The 21,023-nt window shown below is 42.4% G+C and overlaps 1 protein-coding gene across 1 annotated transcript in view; it reads right to left on the reverse strand.

Annotated features, from left to right (window-relative positions):
* The window catches only part of COL25A1 (collagen type XXV alpha 1 chain), a 427,499-nt gene extending 407,042 nt beyond the window's left edge, over nucleotides 1-20,457 (reverse strand). Inside the window, exons 1-2 of the mRNA XM_075127572.1 lie at nucleotides 19,366-20,457; nucleotides 18,355-18,424 (exon numbers count right to left, since the gene is read on the reverse strand). Coding sequence (XP_074983673.1) covers nucleotides 18,355-18,424; nucleotides 19,366-19,680 — 385 coding nt within the window. The 5' untranslated portion in view covers nucleotides 19,681-20,457. The remainder of the gene's footprint in view (nucleotides 1-18,354; nucleotides 18,425-19,365) is intronic.
* Between the last annotated feature and the right edge of the window lie 566 nt (nucleotides 20,458-21,023).

The following is a 21,023-nucleotide window of genomic DNA, read 5'->3' on the forward strand; positions in this document are numbered from 1 at the left end:
CCCTCCCCAGCCTTTGTCCCATTTCACCTTATTTTAAGTCAGTTTACAGATGATAGTAGAATAAGAAGAATCAATCCTTTGCCCCCTGTAGTTATACCAAGAGGCATTTTTAGACCCCTGAAAGGACTGATGTCTAAAAATCATATTTTGTACAGACATAATTAAAAAAGAAAACAGACTGAATTACCAAATGCAGCACTTTTAATGAATGCCAATTAACATTAAGAGTAGCTTGTTGTTGTGCAATACATCAGTTATATTACGTACAGCAGGATTAAGAACATTAATTTACTCCGGTGTACGTTCTTTCTTTATATAATAAGCATATAATTAACTTTCTACATGAAAAATTCTCATTTGATTCTATCCTATTATTTGCAAACACAACTGAGACAGTTAATTATATTATACCAAAACACAAACAACAGGATTTGGAATTATTGGTCTGACCCTTCCTTTCTGATTGTATTCCAAATACAAAATTAGTTTTTACACAGAAGATACATATGTAAAGAATGACAGTCTTTAGGATGCTGATGTTCTACTAAAAACCCTTTTTCACTTCACAAAAGGGTAATTTTAGCCTCCCAACAAAGCGGCTGAAAGGAACAGTAGCAACAAGTAAATGTCCCCCTGCTGAGTCTATGAAAAGTATATGTTCCCATCATGAAGCAGCCTTGCAAAAATCACATGGTGGGGATGCAAGTGCTCGAATCATTGTATATTCTGTATGATCCCAAGTAGAGAAAAACATCTGTCCATTTGCCATGAAAGGACCCCCCGACCCACATGAGCCCCTCTTCCCAGGCTTTGAACTGATGCCTGTCTGTCACAAAAAGTCCCTCTCAAGCCACTTTTGCTCAAAGGTTCCATAGGGTTTAGACTGAGGTGACCAATCATGGCCTAACAAAAAGATTAGTGTATCTGGACACAATGCAATGCAGAGATGTGAGTAACCCCTTTTGTAATGTCCTGCAACACAGTGTAAAGAACACTGAATGCAGTCAAAGAGAGAGTATGCTTAGGCGCCTGAAAGAAAGATGATGATTTGAGGGGAAATCTGTCTTCAGCTGGAAACAAGTGTTCTTTAATACCATCATGAATTTTCCCAAAGAGTCTGAATAATCATGGATTCATTATTCCCTATCCCAGAGCTATTATTAGTAATTGACTATGTTAAACAGACACAGTTCAGCTTCAAGTGTGATTAATGGCAGGATAATATACTGTGTCCCTGCTATATAGGGCCGTTCTTAGAAGCCAAGCATTTTGTATGTCATAGCAGCATCCGTGCGGTAAGAATGCATTTATAATGATGTCCGATGGAATGCATTCCCTCTTACTGGAGTAGCGATATAAACTGATGTCCCTCATACGGAGGAAACTTGGGAACCTCTTAGGCCCAATGCTCACAGAACATGAAACCATGCACAGGATCAGAGTTCAAGATTCGGGTTTAATCCCTGGCTTCCCATCACGCAAGGGGTAGAAGCACTGTGGGGGCAGTATGATCTGTCCAAGAGGCAAGAGCGAGAGTCATCCGATCAAGTCAGGAGTGAAGTTAACAGCCTGTGGAAGGAGTCAAACCTAGCCTTCCTCAGGCTAGGGTTGTCACGTGTCTGGTTTTCAACCAGAACACTCAGTCAAAAAGGGACCCTGTCCAGATGGCGATGCAGGCAGGCTCCCGACCCGGCTCCACACGACTCCCACCCAGGAAGCTGCTGGCATCTCCCTCTGGCTCCTAGGTGGAACGATGGCCAGGGCCAGCTCAGCAGCTCCCATTGGCCAGGAACCATGGCCAATGGGAGCTGAGGGGATGGCACCTGCAGGCGTGTGCAGTGCACAGAGCCACGTGGTCATGCCTCCGCCTTGGAGCCAAAGGGAGATGTCATTGCTTCCTGGGAGCCGCCTTTGGTAAGCACCACCTGGAACCTACATCCCTCACCCATGCCCCAACCCCCTGCCCAAGCCTGGATCCCCCTCCCGCACCCTGAATCCCTCATTTCTGGCCCCACCCCAGAACCAGCACCCCCATCCCAGAGCCCTCACCTTCTCCCACACCCCAACCCAGAGCTCTCTCTTGCACCCCAAACTCCTCATCTCCAGCCTCACCCAGAGCCCGCACCTCCACACAGAGCCCTCACCCCCTCTCACACCCCTACTCCCACCCCAGCCCAGTGAAAATGAGCAAGTGAGCAAGGGTATGGGGAGAGCGAGCGATGGAGTGTGGGGGTGGAGTGAGTGGATGTGTGGCCTTGGAGAAGGAGCAGGGCAGGGCAGGGGTGATCACTTTTCTGCAAATAGAAAGTTGGCAACTCTATCTCAGGCATAGGAAGCTGGTATGTTTTTATTGGGTATTAAAACCAGCAAGCAGCTATAATTCCCATCAGAATTTGGGGCTTCAAGAGATATGAACACAGTTCAAAATATGAGGACACTCTGGGGCTTTGAGGAACATCCCCAGCACAGGGGGAGGTAGCAGGAGACCCTGTATTTACAACACTGGAAAGCAGTATTACCACAAGCCCTGTATATGGCAGGGTGTGTAACTGTGCTGTCCCAGGATGAGATTCAGGATTCCTTCCTTCTGACCCCCTTACTCCAGGGAATAGTACTTTGCTACAGTTCGTCGCCAGAGCAAATTATCCGTCTCCACTCCTGTACCAGCTTAACTCTGCTGGACACCACACACTCTCAGCAGGATGGAAGCATGGCCACACTCATTCCTTGCAAAGCCACTTGCTGAAGAAGTAGTGGGAGCACAAGTCCTTTCTTAACTGCACATGCCGCATGAGGGGGAGGGGTGGCTTACTCCCCATTGTTTCCCTCCATAGGTACATAGGCAACATGGCCCAGATCCTCGAAGGTGTTTAGGCTCTTAACTTCCACGGAAGTTACCTTTGAGGACCTGGGCCTCTGTCCCTGTTAATATATTAAAGATTTTTATTTTATTATTTTTGCAAGTCCCTCCAAGTGATTCATATGTGTACCAAGGAAAAACACAACTCCAGAAACTGTGACTTAGTGAAGTGTCACCCTTCCTCGCTCACTTCTGGACACCCCTTGTCCCTGATGGAACCCCAAGGACACCCATATCTTTTTTTTTCCCACTTCATTTTGCCACACTCTCAAAGTCCTGTGTTGCAGCCATAATCACAGTATGGAGATGACAATACGTAGGTGCCAGGTTTCAAGAGGCTAACTCCAGCTCTCCTTTCCTAGATGTTCAGAGGACGAGATATAGGAAGGGTTGCTAGAGAGACTGAGAATGCCTGAGGGGAGGGTTCCTTACCCAGGATCTGATGGCTTGGTTGAGCCCCAAGTTATGTGTTACTCATCTTTTTGCTGATATTACTCTGGCTTGATCTGTGTTTACAAAAGCAGTCTTTTGCCTGTTCTGTTCAGTCATGTCACCTTTGAGAGCAGGATTCCCCTCACAGCCTATCAACTCACCAGGGTCTCGAACCATTCAGCCTGGTTTCTGCTGAAGCAATCCCTCCTCTAATGGAGGAGAAGGCTTCCCCCATAGCACTCCAGCTTGCCAGCAACCACAAATGGAATGTGTTAACACTGAACACAAAGAGACCTGCAAAAGATAGCCTGTAAAACACTGTTTCAGCAAAGAAAGGGAGGGAACATTTAAGTTCACCGAATAGTGATTTTTTTGGAGCTCTGTATTGGAGGCTGGGGAATGGGTGAAATAGTACTTGAAGTTCAAACAACCATCTGAGCTGAACAGAAGGGACATATGAAAAAAAATGAAACAGCCAGTTGGTTTTGGGGGCGGGGGAGAGGAAGACACTCAAAAAGCTGATCAGAGTGATACGGTAAAGATCATAAAGGCCCGCATGTATACACTTTTTTTTTTCAAATCCCAGAATTGATGCTTTGAACAAATCTGTAGGTTGAGAAGGATTTTTTAGTAACTAAATTCAGTCATTTGGAAATAACCAATATTTAGAGGCCCCACATACTTTGAACACAAAAGTGGGAATACTCAGCCCTGCAATAAGCATGAATACATTTAACAATTACCACTGTCCCGACAGCATCTGAGTACTAATAGAATTATTATAGTGTTATGAAACTAATCTTGTACCTTTCCGTGTGCAAAGAAATGAAGATTTTGGTTTTTAGACCAAAGATTGAAAAAGGATATAGGTTATATCCATTTAACCTTAGGTAGTTCTTTTCCATCTTAAAAATGTTCATAATATTCGAGCTAAAATAGGCTTTCGGGGCTGGTTTCGGGTCTGCACATAAGCATAAGATGTCCAAACTGACATATGGCCAGAGTCTGCTTTTATATAAACTGATATAAATCCAGAGTAATTCTGCTGACTTCAATTGAAAGGCATGAGGCTAGTCACATGTGTAAAGTTATACATGTGCACATGTTTGCAGGATTGGGCCCAATTATTTTCACTCTATTAAAATTCTATTTTAAAGGTAGTTTCACTTATTTTTTGTAAAAGTGAAGTCCTTATTAGCACGAATGTACTGTAACTTGTCATCAGTCTAATTCCTGGGATTTTACTAATATTAGCATAATACCTTATTTCTCTGTTTGAATAAGTTGAACTTGCCATTATCCATCTGGGTTAGCCAGTGAATAATGTTCTTTGGTGTCTTTTGTTTTATTATTAATTTATTTCTTAAATAATCTTCCAGAGCAGAAATTATGAAAAAAGCCACTTTCCAGAAAGAAAAAACAAAATAAATATAGATATGAAACCATCAAATCTCTTTGGAACACTGCAAGCAAGAATGACTAACCAAGCACTGCAAATACATTTTATCTGTTGAAATATTTAAATCCAATTATCACATGCAGAAAAAAAAACCCTTTCCATTAAATTTATATTAATCTCAGTGGGCATACAAGTATATTTCTTCTTTGTTAACGTCCAATGGTGAGTTTTGTGTTGATTTGTTCTGTACAATACATAAATAAATTTTCTAACCAAGAAATATGACACTAGCAGTTGGACTGATGCCATCTTATTCCCTATAGAAGACCAGGTGGAACCTTTTAGAATGCACCTGGGATGCAAATGGTTACGATTTAGAAGGAAACATATTGGTTTCCTCCCAAAAGATTACTTTGATTACAAATCAATCCACTTGAAATCATCTTTTATATGTGATGGTTCAGTAATCTTCAGGAATAACAAAGAGTGCATAATTCAAGATCTCATTGCAGAATTCTTTAAAATGCACACAGAATTGACAGTGATGGTGCTTTTAAGAATTCTAGCTGCTCTTAGGAATCAAAAAGAAACAATGCTGATATGTGACCTCTCCACAAAGAGTTGCTGGAAGACCACAGCAAAGGAGAGAGGAATTAATTTTATCAAAAAAAAGATCTCCCCTCCCCAAACAGTAAATTATTAATAATTTAGCAGAATAAGAGTAATTATTGCACTTACATAGCGAATTTTCGTCTGAAGATCTCAAAGCACTTTAGAAATACTGGTAATTATCATAGATAAGATTTTGTCAGGGAGGTCATGGATTCCTTGACTTTAAGATGTCTGCAAGTTCTTCAGCTTCAGCCCCAGACAGCAGGGCTCAGGGATGCACTGCCACCTCCACCCCCAACTCACCTCAGCGGGCCACCCAAACTGTGGGTCAGTGTCAATACTTCCGCATTACATTGTAATACTTTATTGTTAAATTGCTGCACATTTTTGTTGCCGTGACCATACCATGATTTTGTACATTTTTATCATGACGGTTCACTAAATTTTGCCTAATTTTACCATGACAAAATTGTAACCATAATTATCATCATCCTCCCCATTTTATTGATGGGCAACTGAGGCACGGAAAGAGTAAGTGACTCCCCTAAACTCGCAAATGAGCCAGTGCCATATTAGAATACAGGACTACTACTTCCAAGTCCTTTGCTCCCACTACTAGGTAAACCACAGTGCCTCCTTTGATCATTTACTCCCTTGAACTTCTTGAGAAAAACTGAACTTTACAGAACACTCTCTTCCCCAGTTTATTGCAAAAATGAACCAGGGATGCCAGTTTTATTATATAATTATTTTATTGACTTTCTAAGATGGTCTAGAGTCTACGACAAACATAAAAACAACATCCTACATACACCAAACCAACTCAAAGATAAAACCTAGTGATTTTGCACTTGCTTTAAGTATCTTGTTGCTCAGTTTATTTTTGAAAGTATTTGTTCCTCTTGAAGAGGGAACTATAATGGTTTATATGAAGCCTCTTTACCGGCTGCTCCAAAGTGCAGAATGAAGGCTCACTTTAAGGTGTTGTTTGCTCTGGGGTTTAAAATAACTCTTTGATGGGCAGGAAGAAAATAAATCTGTTCTAAAGCAAAATCCACAGAAATTACAGACCTAAAGGCTAGTCTACACAAAAGAGAAATGTACCCGGATTTGATGCCTGCAATGCTGGCAAAACACTTCATCTCCATATTCAGAAATGCTTCCAGGGTTGCACAAGCATTGCCTGTACAATTACAATAGCACCAGCTCTACACAACTATTGTCAATGGCTCCGCAAACACTGGTTCACTTCTGAGGACCCACACTATAAGAAGGATGTGGAAAAATTGGAAAACGTCCAGCGGAGGGCAACAAAAATGATTAGGGGTCTGGAACACGAGTTATGAGGAGAAGCTGAGGGAACAGGGATTGTTTAGTCTGCAGAAGAGAAGAATGAGGGGGGATTTGATAGCTGCTTTCAACTACTTGAAAGGGGGTTCCAAAGAGGATGGATCTAGACTGTTCTCAGTGGTAGCGGATGACAGAACGAGGAGTAATGGTCTCAAGTTGCAGTGGGGGAGGTTTAGGTTGGATATTAGGAAAAACTTTTTCACTAGGCGGGTGGTGAAACACTGGAATGCGTAACCTAGGGAGGTGGTGGAATCTCCTTCCTTAGAAGTTTTTAAGGTCAGGCTTGACACTGCCCTGGCTGAGATGATTTAGTTAGGGATTGGTCCTGCTTTGAGCAGGGGGTTGGTCTAGATGACCTCCTGAGGTCCCTTCCAACCCTGATATTCTATGATTCTAGGACCTCCAAAATATGGAACAATATTTCCGGAAATGGAAGCTCAAACCAAACCCTGGAAAAACAACAGTAAGTGCATTTCATCTTGATAATAAGAGTGCCAAAAACACTGAAAGTAGATTTCTGTGGTAAAAATGTGCATGATTACACTCCAACATATTTCGGAGTGAAACTCGACCGCACCCTCTCCTTCCATGGTCATCTTGAGAAGGTAGCTGCAAAGATAAAAACGAGAGCCAAGATAATCCAGAAACTAGCAGGTACAACGTGGGGTGCATCAGCATCAGTGTTGTGAACATCTGCAATAGCACTTGTATATTCAGTAGCTGAATATTGTGCACCAGTATGGACCAGATGCAGCCACACACAACTTGTGGATACCCAGCTAAATACAGTGATGTGGTGCATCACGGGACTCCAACATCATGGCTACCTGTCCTGTCTAACATCGCTCCGTCACCGATACACCGAACTGCTGCAACATTCCGCAAAGCTCAGCAAATCCAGGAAAACAGATGTCTTCCTCTTCACAAAGACCTTGACAACACTGCCCCCCTCTTCCCTGCAATGTCTTAAGTCCTGCATGCCTTTCTGAGAACATTCATTTAGCCTCATGCAATCAGGCTATGATCAGAAGGAGGCTGGGAAAGCAGATTGGGCTAAACAAGACTTAAAAAAATAAGCACCTTGTGCCAGATCCCATGCAGAAGGTTCCTGGATTTGACCTTCAAGGTCATCTTGGTCAACTCTGAATCGAATTTGAACCAAACATGGTAGATACAGATATCTAATGCACAAATGGAAAATCAAGGACTCCCCGATGCGCAAGTGTGGTTAGACACATCCAGGACAGACCATCGAACATATCACTACTTACTGCCCAATTTATAAACATGAAGGAGGCATTACCGCAGTAAATTCTGCTACTCCTGATGTAGCCATTTGGCGCGATCAACTTGAGGTAAACTTATAAGTTGCTGCTCTACACCAGCCATACAAAAGAAGAAGAGACTTCAAACATGCCATGCTCTTATAAACAGGAACTGCAGATGCATCATACAGCCATCAGCTGTATAACATGTCTTCCTACAACAGGCTGGCGCAGATTCTTGGGCATAAAGCATCCACTGAGCCTTCCATGGAACTGACAGCACTGGAGCATCTTCTGGTATGGTGCTGGAAGGGCAAGAGTTGAATGAGGACAGCCTGATGACTGCAGAGAACAACCAATTGGCAGCATGGGGACTCTTCAACACATATAGTGGTCTTTATCATAATGATTTCACTCTCTTGTACGTGTGCACATGGGGCACAGGCTGGAGAACAGAGAACACTGGATCAGGAGCATAGCGAGACTATCCTTTCTGTCCCCTTTGTGAAGGTACACAGGGGAAAGAGGAGGATAAGTGCTCACATTCTGTGGTGATGGGTTTGGTATAAGGACTTAAATAGAATAAAAGGTGTAAGCATAAACTGTACTGGAAGAGAGCAGGTCTTCGCTGCCTTCTAGTGGCTAATCCTTTTATCCTGAAGATAAGAGATTACTATAGCTGCCAGCTAATGGAGTTACCCATGTGGTTCTAGTCATAGAGGCTTTTGACTTTAGCACTGAAGGTCCTGAATCAAAACCCCACTAATGACCCAAGAGAGAGCGTTGATACACAAGGAGCCCTACACCAACTAGACCCTGCATCATGTCCTGTTGGCATAATGAGCACTACAGAATCTGGCCTTGAGTCTGTATTCAAATGGATCTAGTACTCTTGCAGCCTGTATCCATACATGATCTAATAAAACTTACACCTCTGCAATGTAAGTTAGCAGCTAATTTATCTTTCCAGTCACCAAAATATATGGTAACATTCTGCCCTCACGTGTGTGCACAACTGTCCGTCACTCTGATGGGAGTCACATATCTCAGAGCAGATTTTGCTGCTTGGCAATTAAAAGTATCCTTCTGGTTTCAAAACTACTTTCCTCCCCCTTCATTTTATAAGATTTTCTTTTAAAAGCAGTTTTCTGCTGAATGCATCAATCAATATTGTCCAAAATATCGCTAAATACAGTATGCAGAGAATGAATAATGTTTCCCTGGGTTATGGAAAAAATCCCACTTATGAGCTAAACCTTTAAAATATACTTGCGGATTTGGTGTGACCTGTTTTTCCTCTGCATTGCTATATATAGAAAAGAACAGAAAGAATAAACAGAAGGGTGGAATAAATGGAACTTTGGTTAAAAACAGCATAACTTGCAAATGGCAGAGCAGCCTAGGGCCATGAGTGATGCAGGTGAAGATGATCTGTTTATTCTCTGCCCTCTTCCTCCTGTGCGTTTTAGTTATTGCACTTGTACCATTGGCCCCTATAACGGTAATTCATAATGACACCTCAGTATCTCAGAGGGGGGGCAATTTTATGAAGCTATAGACTCCATTTCCTATGTAAAAGCAAGTGAAAAGGGAGCACTTGAGAGTCAGTCTGTCATAACATCCTCCTGAGACCAATAGACTGAAACAGTAACTGGGTATGAGGCCTTGGCCATAATTTCATAGCATAAATCAAATATTCACAGCCCACAGTAAATAGTAGGGCAGACCACTCTGATTATACGTGGGATTCCCCAACAACTCCAGGCTGTCCACTGCTTTCCCTCCAAGGCTACCTTGCTATGTTGCCACGGTTTGGCTCTCAGCCTACCCTGGGCATTATACAACATGAAAAACTGCATAGATGGACTTAAGGGCTGCTCTGAGAATTTACACTGAATGTTGTATGATGAATTATACTGCTCTGAGAAGAAACTATGCCTCTCAGAGCAGCTGTTCTCTGATCCCTTTCAGCTTCTTTAGCTCACTGCTCCTCAGCTGAGCTTGTGCATTATGGCCATGGAGGGGCTGAAGGAGGCTACCCAATAGGTAGATACTCCTTCCTCCCCTGCATGGCCCAGTTCTACACCTTCCACAGAGGATTTGAGAGTTTTTGTTCCATTTCACAGCAGAGGGGAGCACATGGGCTAAAGGTCAGTTTCTCAAAATGGGATCCCTGAGTCCCTTTTCAAAAGACCCTTTTCCTCCCCATGTTTACTGGAAGTGGATTTATTTTTAATATGAACCATTTAGAGACACATTGGCCCAGATCTTCAAAGGTATTTAGGTTCCGAACTTCCACTGAAACCAAACTAGGCCACTGTGACTTCAGATGTACACGTACAGCACACATGACCTGAAAGATAATCCACAACCAAATCCAGAGTAGGAATCTTAATGTTTAAAGAAGATTGTTTGAAGTATAAGGGCCTAATTTTGAGTGTGGGGGCCTCAATCTGTCTTCACTTTTTTTAAAATTAATTCAGATTAATTTTCCTGCCTCCGTATAGACAACCCCTTAGACACCTATTGAGCATGCCAAGAATGACTGTAGTTGCTGACATTGTAATTCCACCATCACCAAAACAAAAAAGCCTTAGGGCAGACTCTGCCTGGCTTCTATGGGTTAGCACTGCTCCCTGTTCTGCCCTTCTTTAAACCGCTGGGATTATTTGCAGGTATGCCATCTCTGCGCTGCCAAGAACTCCATAGGCACCCTGTAGAAATCTCCACTGAGTTCAGTAATCACTCCAAGCCTGATTCTGCCATCCTTGTGAGTGCTTGCTATGGGAGTAGTTCCACTGATTCCATAGTAAGCTACTGCTGAACATGAATGGGAGTGGCAGAATCTGGCCCTGATAGGGCCACATTTTCAAAACTTGTTGTATAAATTGCACCCACAGATACTGCACACAGAAAACTTACAACTGCATGTACACGTAATGACCCATCTAGACACACACAATCATCCAGTCTGCACAAGCAGATACAAGCTGCGTGGGCAAGTGAAAGTTTTGCATGGGCAGTTCATCTGTTTACTTTTCATTTTTATCATAATCTCACAAATTGTCTCTTTCCGTGGGCACAGCTCTCGGACTTTGCTTTTGATTCGAATAGGAAAACTTGACGGAGGCTACAAACTTTCAGAACGCAAGCCTACAAGATCACATTAACTAGAGTACATTTTTTTCCCTAACAGTTTGCTGCAGCTTTAGTTTTATGAGAAAGGAGGAGCTCTTCCGACCCATATTACTCTACCTGTCCTTACCATCTTCCTAAATGAGGTGGGCGATCAGATTGCCATTCTATTGAGGACTTCTAGGAAACCTAGCGGGGTAATTAACTGAATGATTAAGGGGGAAAAAAATCCCTTTGTACACTGGCAATCTTGAAAGGGCTGTAACTAGTGTTATGAGTAATAGAGCTGTGCGTTAAAAATAAAATAAATTGTTCAAAAAGCTCAATAACCTGAACAGAGCAATTCTATTATTCTATCTGGTGACCTAAAAAGGCATTTAGAGAATGGCTACGGTCAGCCAAGCGGTCTTCCAAAGCTAGCTGGTTATTACAGTATTGAGCATAACAGCAAATCACTGTAGCATTCAATCATGCAGCTAACTAGCTTGGCTGGCTGTGGCAAGTCAATTTAGAAGGGAATCAGAAAGAGCACTACTGCATCCTATAGCAATGCCACTGTGTTAGCAACATAGTCAGTAGAATGTAGCACCAATCAGTTCAGTGTACCAACATTTAACTGGAGAAAAGCTCAGTAGAACCTTGACTAAACCAAACTGAACATATCCAAGCTGTAAAGACTTCAGGTGGAAAAGAAGCAGATCACCATAAACAGAAGTTTTGATTCTGTTTATCATACGAAGTGTAATACAAGGGTCAAACGACAACTAAATAACTATTCAGGCCTTTCTTGGAAGCTGAAGTTAAATATTTTTCTAAACTTGTTTGGCAAAGCAGAGCAAGTTCAGTAAGATGTAATCCAAGACTTTTAAAGACCTTATTAATAAAACATATAGTACCAAATTACCATTTGGTGCAATACCGCTGAAGTCAATAGAGTTACACATGAGATGAATTTGGTGCATACTGTTGTCAATCATCCTTCCTTTAATCATCCTTATGTTTCATTCATCACGTTGTACACATTCCCCCCACAGCGAAGAGATTTAAAAGGTCACATCTTAGCCAATAAAATCATTTATGTGTACTATGGGGAAAAACAGTAACCTTAAGCAGTCATCCAAAAGTGACAACAGATTACCCAGAAGGTTGCATACTACTGCACATCAAAGATCATCTGTGCCGAGGAGCTGGAATCAAAGAATCAGTGAAAGTATAAAAGAGGAAATAAAAGCATTGTCAGAAAAAATTAACATTAATGAAGAGAATTGCATTCACAAAACAGCTGATGCAGAGCCATCAAGGAGATAAGTAGTTCTGGGCGCTGGAATAAGATACCACACTGCTGGATTTTTAAATAATATAGAAAATATCAGAATAATTTTCCCTATCATTCCATACTTTCCTTCAGGATTCCCCCAACCTGCAAACATTAAGTCGTCTCCCCTTATTTTTACTTCTGTAGTTTCTGTAGGACTACTTCATTGTGGTCGTAATAAAGAATACATACCCTGCTGATGTCAATTTCTGGATTCTTTTAATCTCTGAAATTGGACTTTTCCTCTATTCTTTCAGCCTCATTACTTGCAATACTCCAGGAAACAATCTTAATGGAACACTGACAATTAGAAATGTGCTGCTATTCTGCCTATACTATATATCGCACTTCAGCTGCTGGCACTGTACCTTAAGACAGACCCTAAGCTTTCAGGAGAACAAAAATAGCACTGGTATGCAAAGAAAATACATTGGTTTCATGCACCCATACCAGTATCACAATAAATCTGATGCATATGTTATATAAGAACATTAGTATCTGTAAAGTACAATTCTTTCACAATAAGAACTATAAATTATAAACAGAGTTGGACAAACTGGAACTGTACATCCCTGAAAAACCTGGCCTACAACATTGCTGCATCTACAGACTGAGCATACTTATATACAACACCACAGGAGCAAACCTGATAGCCTGACTGTAGCAAATAGCACAGTGAACTGGGAGGCACTTCTAATGCCAAACCATGGGGATCTCTGACACTGGGATGGTGAATCAAGGTGACACGATTGCAGAAACAGCACAAAATAGCAGTGGATGGCAGAAGAGTGAAGAAAGAGGAGGTTGAGAATTATTATGGTGTCTAGAGACTGGAAATGATTTCAAGGTACAGGTATCTGAACGCACAGGGCAAAGGTGGGAAAATGTGAGAAAATGAGGGGGAAAAGAACAAAAAAAACATTAAAAAGATACCCTCTCATGCAAAAAAGGAAAAATAAAAACTAAACTAAACTTCGGTTTGGCCACTGGAGATTCTGTCAGCTACCCAGGGATTCAAGTAATTAAACTTAGCTAAAGGTTCCAGAAAAACAGAATAATGAAAAATAAACAATCATTTTATAGTTAAGCTATAAATACACATAATGCAAGTGCTGTATATAATAGAAGTTAGACATGGAAAAGACCGGTTATGTTACCACATAGTCCATCCTTTTGACAGTGCAGAATTAAACAGACATAGGGTACATAGACATTCAGGACTAAACTGCGTAGCCAAGTCTCATATGTACAATATCGTAAAACAAGGGCTAAGTAAAAAATGACATTTATTCAGGTCTTTCTTGGAAGTTTAACTTAAATATTTTTCAGTGACTGCTGGCCAAACTGAGCACATGCAGTAAGATTTAATGATAGCTCCAAGACTTTTGAAGGACACTCTTAATAAAATGGATAGGGCCAAATTAATCCCTGCTGTATGGGACACTCATGTAAGTGCTCACCATCATGCATATGGAATGCACAATCTAGCACTTACAAGGATGTATGACACATTTCATATAAAAAATTCCTATTTACCTTGATTTTTGTGTTTTGTTATGTTCATTTACTGTTAATGATTGCATTATAACCCTACTACTTGCTGCAGTTTGATTTTTTAAAGATCAGACAGCTTAAAAAAATTGCAGGCGAAAAATAGCAAGATCAATTTTGGAAAAGCTGATGTTGTTCCAGCATGAAAGAAAAAAACTGTACCTGCCTCAGAAATGGGTGTACCACACTTGCATTTTGAAGGCTAATAAGATATTTTTAAAAAGTAAGAGGAACATTAAACAACTGCATGGCATTTCACCCACTATGTTATATAAAAGCTGTTTGTAATGTTGCTATGTTTAGCCATCACACCCGAGCTGCAGTACCCAGTTAAGACTGACTCATCCTGTGTTTTTACATTTTTCAGCATCCCTTCAATCGACCAATAACCCTCAGAAAGTGGAGGTTAACCATAAAAAAAACTTTTTTCTCCCACAGACACTTTTAGCATTTTAATTCAGTGTTATTCTTGTGTCAGATTACTTTCTTGTACAAGTGCCACCAGACAATTCCTACTTTCGCTTAAATCAGTAATGCTGTATCTTAATACTATTTAGGGGCAGATTCTGATACTCTTATACAGATACCCTGGCACTCTTATATATGCCAAGTAGCATCTTACTCCACACGTAGTCTCACGGAAGACAACTCATACAGTAAGGCATGACTCAACATGAGTAAGGGTATGCAGGCTTAAGTGCTTTGTGGAATATGACGACAGCATCCTCTGGCAAAGAGTTCAACAGGTTGACTGAGCATTGTGTTACACGTCAACATACTGATTTTTTAAAAGATTCCTAACAATTGGGAAATAGATTATAACTAAGCAAAAAAAAAAAAAAAAAAAAAGCATCCTGCTAGCAGGGATGTTGGAACAATGTTTATAGTGGGGGTACTGGTAATGGAAATCATGGAAACCATGTATTTGGTGTTTGTTATTACTACTTCAAGCAAGGGGGTGCGGCGGTACCCCCAGCTCCAGCACCACTGCCTGCTAGGGCAAAACAACCTATGAAAAGTAATGTTTAGCAACCCAATTTGTTCCCAGTCCCCTGGGTGGAGGGCATCTTGCCAGAATTTTATTGTAGTACTAGTTGCAAGTGTAGGGTTAAACTGGCTCACTCATTATGTCTGAGGTAATTAAAGAGGAATTTAGATTTCAAACTTTATTGTTCTGATTTGTGAGGGGACGGAATGCCTACTACTGTCATTTGAAAATTCTGTAAACATTATTGAATTTACCTGTTTTCGGTGTCTGGTTTTAGCCCCACATAATTGAAATCAAACAATGTCCCTGATGTTAAACAAGCTTTTCATTGTGTAGCTTTTTGCTAATAAAAAAAGCATAATTAGAAAAACATGTTTAGTGGAACTGTCCAGTTTTTAGATGAGAAAACAAAGCGCTACTTATTCTAGACGAGAAGATTAAACCCCCCATTTGGCTAAAAGGATCCACACGAGTATGGCCTTTCAGATTATGAAAGCTGAGAATCTGGCTTCCCTCAGTGTCCAAGCTATTCAAAACCCATTTTCCTTTGAACATGTGAGTTCCTATCACAGACAACCACAAGGGGATGAATAACTCAAGCTAACGAGATCTACACCAGTTGCAGAAGTTTAACAACAAATCAGAGCTCAGATTCTCACCCTTTTTCTCTGCAGATTGAATTTCCCTCTCTCACTTTGATAGAGGATGATATAACCTACTTTTAAATAATCTTCATTTCTCTTTGAGACACAGAATGCTGGAAGACTATCTTGGTGGCCACTTGGCAGCTGTCTAACTCCCAGAGTACTGGTGTTAAAGGACCACCTCTGCATGTCCTGTGAAGTTCTCCTTGAAGTCAGATCTAATGATCGTATATCTTACTACTATGTAGCCCTAGTGTGGAATTGAGGGAACTAAGCAGAACAGCAAAACTGGGATTGTGCAGTCATGGTAAAGACACTATTTACTCTTCTGAATCAGGATTAGGCTTCGCAGGTGCCAGGCCACAGAAGCCCACTGAGCTTCCATGATTCCGTTCCTGCTCAGCCAAACACTTCCCTGAATAGAGCGTTTCAGGTTTGTAATGGAAATGTTTTATTTATATTCCCCAAAGAAAGCCCCTCATGGAGAGTTAAAGACCATTCCTAATTGAAAATTAATCAATTATTTTAAAGATTTTACTTTAAAAAGACAATTTAGTGCATGTGAAAAATATATTGGCTGCCTGCGGGAAGAAATATTTCTTTATACATAGAACAAATACCACATGGGCAACAGCAATACACTACTCTCCCCCACTTTCCTACTCTGCTTCAACCCTGACTAGGAGAAGCACCTTCTACAGTTTCTAAGGCACAGTTGTTTTGCCTTTGTGTCTATTCAGTCCTTGTCCTCTGTGCTGAGACTGCCAAAACAAAGTCATTTTGATGTGGACAACTGTCCACTGGGAATGCAGATGAGAGCATCAAATCATTTTAAATAGTCCAAAATGTAGCCATCACATGGTGCTAACTTTCAATCACTATAAACCTGCCTCCAAACTGAAATAGTTACAAAGAGGTGAAAAGCTATGTATCTTATTTCTAATCCTCTGACCAGCTAGTCCTCTTTGTAAAATAATTTTTGCCAGTTCATATTCATTATCCTAATCTGATAGATCTACATTACCCAACAGGAAACATGCTTCCCAACATACTGTATTTTGACTTATGCCATCTGATTTATGCCATGCCTTCTAGTGAGGATTGTTGAAAATATTCTAGTGCTTGCAATCCGTTTGGTACAATTTAATGGAATGTATTGCATAAAAATAAAGTACATTTAGGTAAAAACTGGTATTATGTGGAGCTCTAGTGGCAGTAAGGAAGTAAAGCAGCACATAACACCAAATGAGACAATGGCAGAGGATGTTCTGAGCCTGAAAAGAGAATTGTTGGAAAGTGACAAGATTAATTTAAAAGAGTTAACACGAAAAGAGAAAACTGTTTGATGCTTCAGGATCATGGATACATCTCTGTGTATAAGCATAACACTGTTCTTTAGTGCTAAATCTTGAACATCAATCTTTCTAGAGTTAAGCATTAGGAATATCAAATCCAGGCTGTATGCATGACTCATTTTTTTTGGTTGATAAAATTACTGTTGCTTTCCCCCCCTACACCCCCCAATTTGATAATATTTCTTACCAAAACTAGCTAAGAGTTGAGTAAAAAGTCCTATTCCAACATTCATATGCCCCATTTCATGCTAGTTGCTAAGGTTTCTATATAGGATAGTAAAAAAAGGATCATCAGTTGCATTACCAGGAAAATACTATACCAACTGTCACAGGGAGTTTCATCCCTGAGGTTCAATAATCCCCGAAAATTGATGACTTTGTCATGAGTTAATCCCTTAACTAGAAGAGCTCCTTCCTTAAATACCTACTTTGCAGTCTCACAACCTACTGACATACAAATGATTTATCAAGAACACACCGTGTCCAATATTGACTCAGTATATTCCATCTCTCTATGCATGTCAACATCCCCATCTTTTAAATAAAGAGCCAATTTTCTCAACACAATACATATATAGCATACTGTACATCCCTGGTGCCTCAGCACGCACAGTATGTGCCAGTGTCCCTGCAGCACCTACTGAACACCAGCATTGTCTTTGTAATTTCTGAGAAGTCAGAATGCTCTGTTGCATATGTCAACAGAAGTCTAATAGATAAAATAAAATTAATCTTCAGCAGTTACCTAAAAAAAATAGCACCAGACCAGACCAGTAGTAGAGAACACAACACAGAAAGGACCATAAAACTACTGTTTGGGTCCACAAGCAACTGATCCGACCACAACAGAACTCAACTCTGAAATCCTTACTCAGACTACATTCTCACTTAAGATCTTGGGAGTACTGCCTGAGTAAGGACTTCAGGATTGGGTCCACATTCCTTAAAATAATATCCATTATGAGAACGTCACTTTCTAAAATACCATATTATCCATGATGAAGAAAAAAAAACAGATAACTGAAAAGTTCATAGGTACACTAGGGCAGATTTAAAAGGAACCCTAAAGTTATTTTTAATCTGTTTAAAGCTGCATGTACTTAACATATTGCGTTCTCCTCTTCAAAAAAGCCAGAGGCATATAGGAAATATATTTCTTCTCATTAAGCTAATGCATAGGCTTGATTACACTTTTTAAGCATCCCCTGGTCTAATTTCATTTTCATGAATATTTTTTTTCTCATCTTATGCCACCCCACGATAGAAGCAGGGTAACACTACGGGCTTTATCCTCTCTCTCAAAAGCTCAGTTGTTTATTAAAAGCTGTGTCCCACGTGTTATATTTAATATTTGTTGTTATTACATGCATGGCTGACAGACAAAGGATAAAAAAAAAAGTCAAAATCCTCTGACTCCAAGGAAACATTTCGAAGTTGTTCCTGTTTACCTGCTGGGCAGTTGCACTCTGGAGGCGCTTCTCTTGCTATTCTTATTTTTGCCAAATGCTCGTAGGATTTCTGTGGGGGGAAAGGGAAACATTAGCCAACTTGGTAAGCATTAGCTCACTGCATTACAGCCAGGATTATAGACTTGCATGTGTTAAACTATGATTTACAACTATTTGAAAGACTGCATAACTAATGATGACTTCTTTACTTGGACTTGATCCAAACTGTATCAGTGACCTAAACACCCCGACCACAACTTGAGCAGTTTTCTCTCTCTCTCACTCACGCACACACACAGATAGTTTCTACCTACCCATCGCAGCTTTTCATGTGTGGTATTACATATCCATACAAACTACCTCTTCCCACCACCACCACCACCACCACCACCACCACCCCCCCCACACACATAGGATCTGGGGCATATGGATTAAATGTAGAAACTTGGGTTCCTCGGGTGAAAGAAGAGTCAGTAACAACATTATATACGAAGGTTAACTACTCTATCAGGATTATTTCAGACATTGCTTCCAAACGGGCTAGAGAGATCCTTATGAGAGCCCTTTGAAACAGCCACATCCAGGGGCTTCTTTTCAAGCCTTAATTTTAGATACTCATGTATCCAACCCACCCCAAGTAAAGCCTTTATTAGGATCAATAATATTCAATAAAGGGATTTCCCTTAATCTCCACGAGATCATATTATCTTTTAAACACAGGCAAGTGTCCCTGTCTCTTGAGCTCTCCCTCTACTCTCTGCCATACAAACATTTGGCAATTTCACTTTGCTGCAAGTGCCCAATGTTTTTTCGAGCATTTCCACGAATGCCCCCCCCCCGACTCATCTACCCCCACCCCAACTTTCACTTCAAGCATAAATCCTGGGGAATAGGTTTGCTCACGTCCATGAAGCAGAAACTCATGTTGGACATGACTAATTAAAGGTCCTGCCTGGGACCTCCCAGTCCCACCCATGTCCAGACACACAGACAACACCAAGTCTTCCACACCTGAGCGAGAAGTCGCTCCACTTTTTCTTGCATCATTGAATTTAGCTGATCCAGGGAGAAGCCGGGCAGCAGCTGGTAAGAAGCAGCAGCAGCAGAGAAGTCCCCTTGGGCGCTCTCGATGGCAGAGACCCTCGCATGTAGATCACTGGTCTTCACCCCCAGATACACACAGGAGGCTACAGCCACCACTGACAGGAAAGCAGCCAGCAGCGAACTGGAGGGCAGAGTCCAGCTAGGGCAGCAGCGCTGTCCCCCAAGGCAGCTCGGCTCCCCGTTGCCATCCTGCCCTTTGGCTTCTTGGCTTTTCCCCAACATGCTTTTCCACCCTGCAGATGTAGCAGCTTTTCCTCGCCCTCCCCCTCCCCTTCCCCCCGGTGGGGGCAACTAGTTTACAGAGGCAAAAAACAGCTGAAAAAATAAAGCAAGAGCCCAGAAATGGGTTACACGCTTTCAATGCAAGGAGAGAGCACGCAGCAAAGCCTTCATTGGCAACCTCATCAAGGCACCCCGGGAGGGATCAAAAACCAACCATCCAGCTGGAGAGAGGGCGAGACCCAAAAAAACCTGCCGGGCAAAAACAAAGCAGCGGGGTGGGGTGGGGTTTTTTTGGGGGGGTGGGGGGGAAGTGTCTCAGGCTCCCCACCCGCCTGGAGAAAAACCTTTGCGAAGTATCCCAAGAGCGGCGCCTGCAAACGCCTGCCACTTGTCAGCGAGATTTCAGGTGCACGGGGAGGAGATGGGGAGATGGGGGGGCGGTGTAACGGGGCGCCCTCCGGGAGATGGAGCGGGCGGACTTGTTGCTTCCCCTTCTCCCCTCCACCTGGCTCGCCCCCTAAGACGCGGTTCAGTTCAAGAGCCGCAGCACGGCTCGGCGAGGGGGGACCCAGCAAGTGGCTGCAGCCCCGCGGCTCCCCAGCCCCCAGTCTGTGGGTGTGAGAGCCCCGAATATCCCGCACGCTGTATGTGTGTCAGTAGCACAGAGCGGCGGCGGCGGCTTCCCCTCTCCCGCTCTCCCCTCCGTACTGGCCACAGCTCCCGCGGCACGCCGCCTCCAAGCCCCCGACAGAACCTCCCGGGCCTCATTAACATAATTTATTCACCTAGTCCGAGGGGAGGCCGCCCAGCCCCGCACCCCGCGGGAAGATCGGGGGATTCGGCTCTTCGCATAATTTATGCAGAAGCCCGGGCGGCTCACCTAAAGCTGGTTGGCTGCGCCCGACCGTTCATTAGACTAACGGGCTCGGACGGGCCACTTGCGAGTGGGGGGAGGAATGGGGTAAGGGCTGCTCCACGCGAGGCCAGCAAGGCCCCTGGCCCCTGCAGCGGGGTGGGGCGCTGGAGCTCGGCCCGAAAGAACCTGGCAGCAGCTTATTCTGAGTGATATTCGAACCCTGCATTGTCCCTCTGGAGAGGTGGAGGGTGTGCGGCTTAAGGACGGGGCTTGGCTCCCTCCCTGATTCTGCCACAAACTCCCTGCGAAATCCTGGGCCATAGCACTACTTTCTGCTACTTAGCATTCTCCCCTCCCCAGACTTCTAAGTACAAAGCTGGGTAAACATCATTATCCTTGTGTTACACCTGAGGAAACTGAGGCACAGAACCATTATGTGACTTGCCCAAGGTCCTGTGGCCATGCAGGTTGGTGTACACTGCAAGCA

This window comes from Caretta caretta, chromosome 4, assembly GCF_965140235.1.
Source record: "Caretta caretta isolate rCarCar2 chromosome 4, rCarCar1.hap1, whole genome shotgun sequence".
NCBI classification, from domain to species: Eukaryota; Metazoa; Chordata; order Testudines; family Cheloniidae; genus Caretta; species Caretta caretta.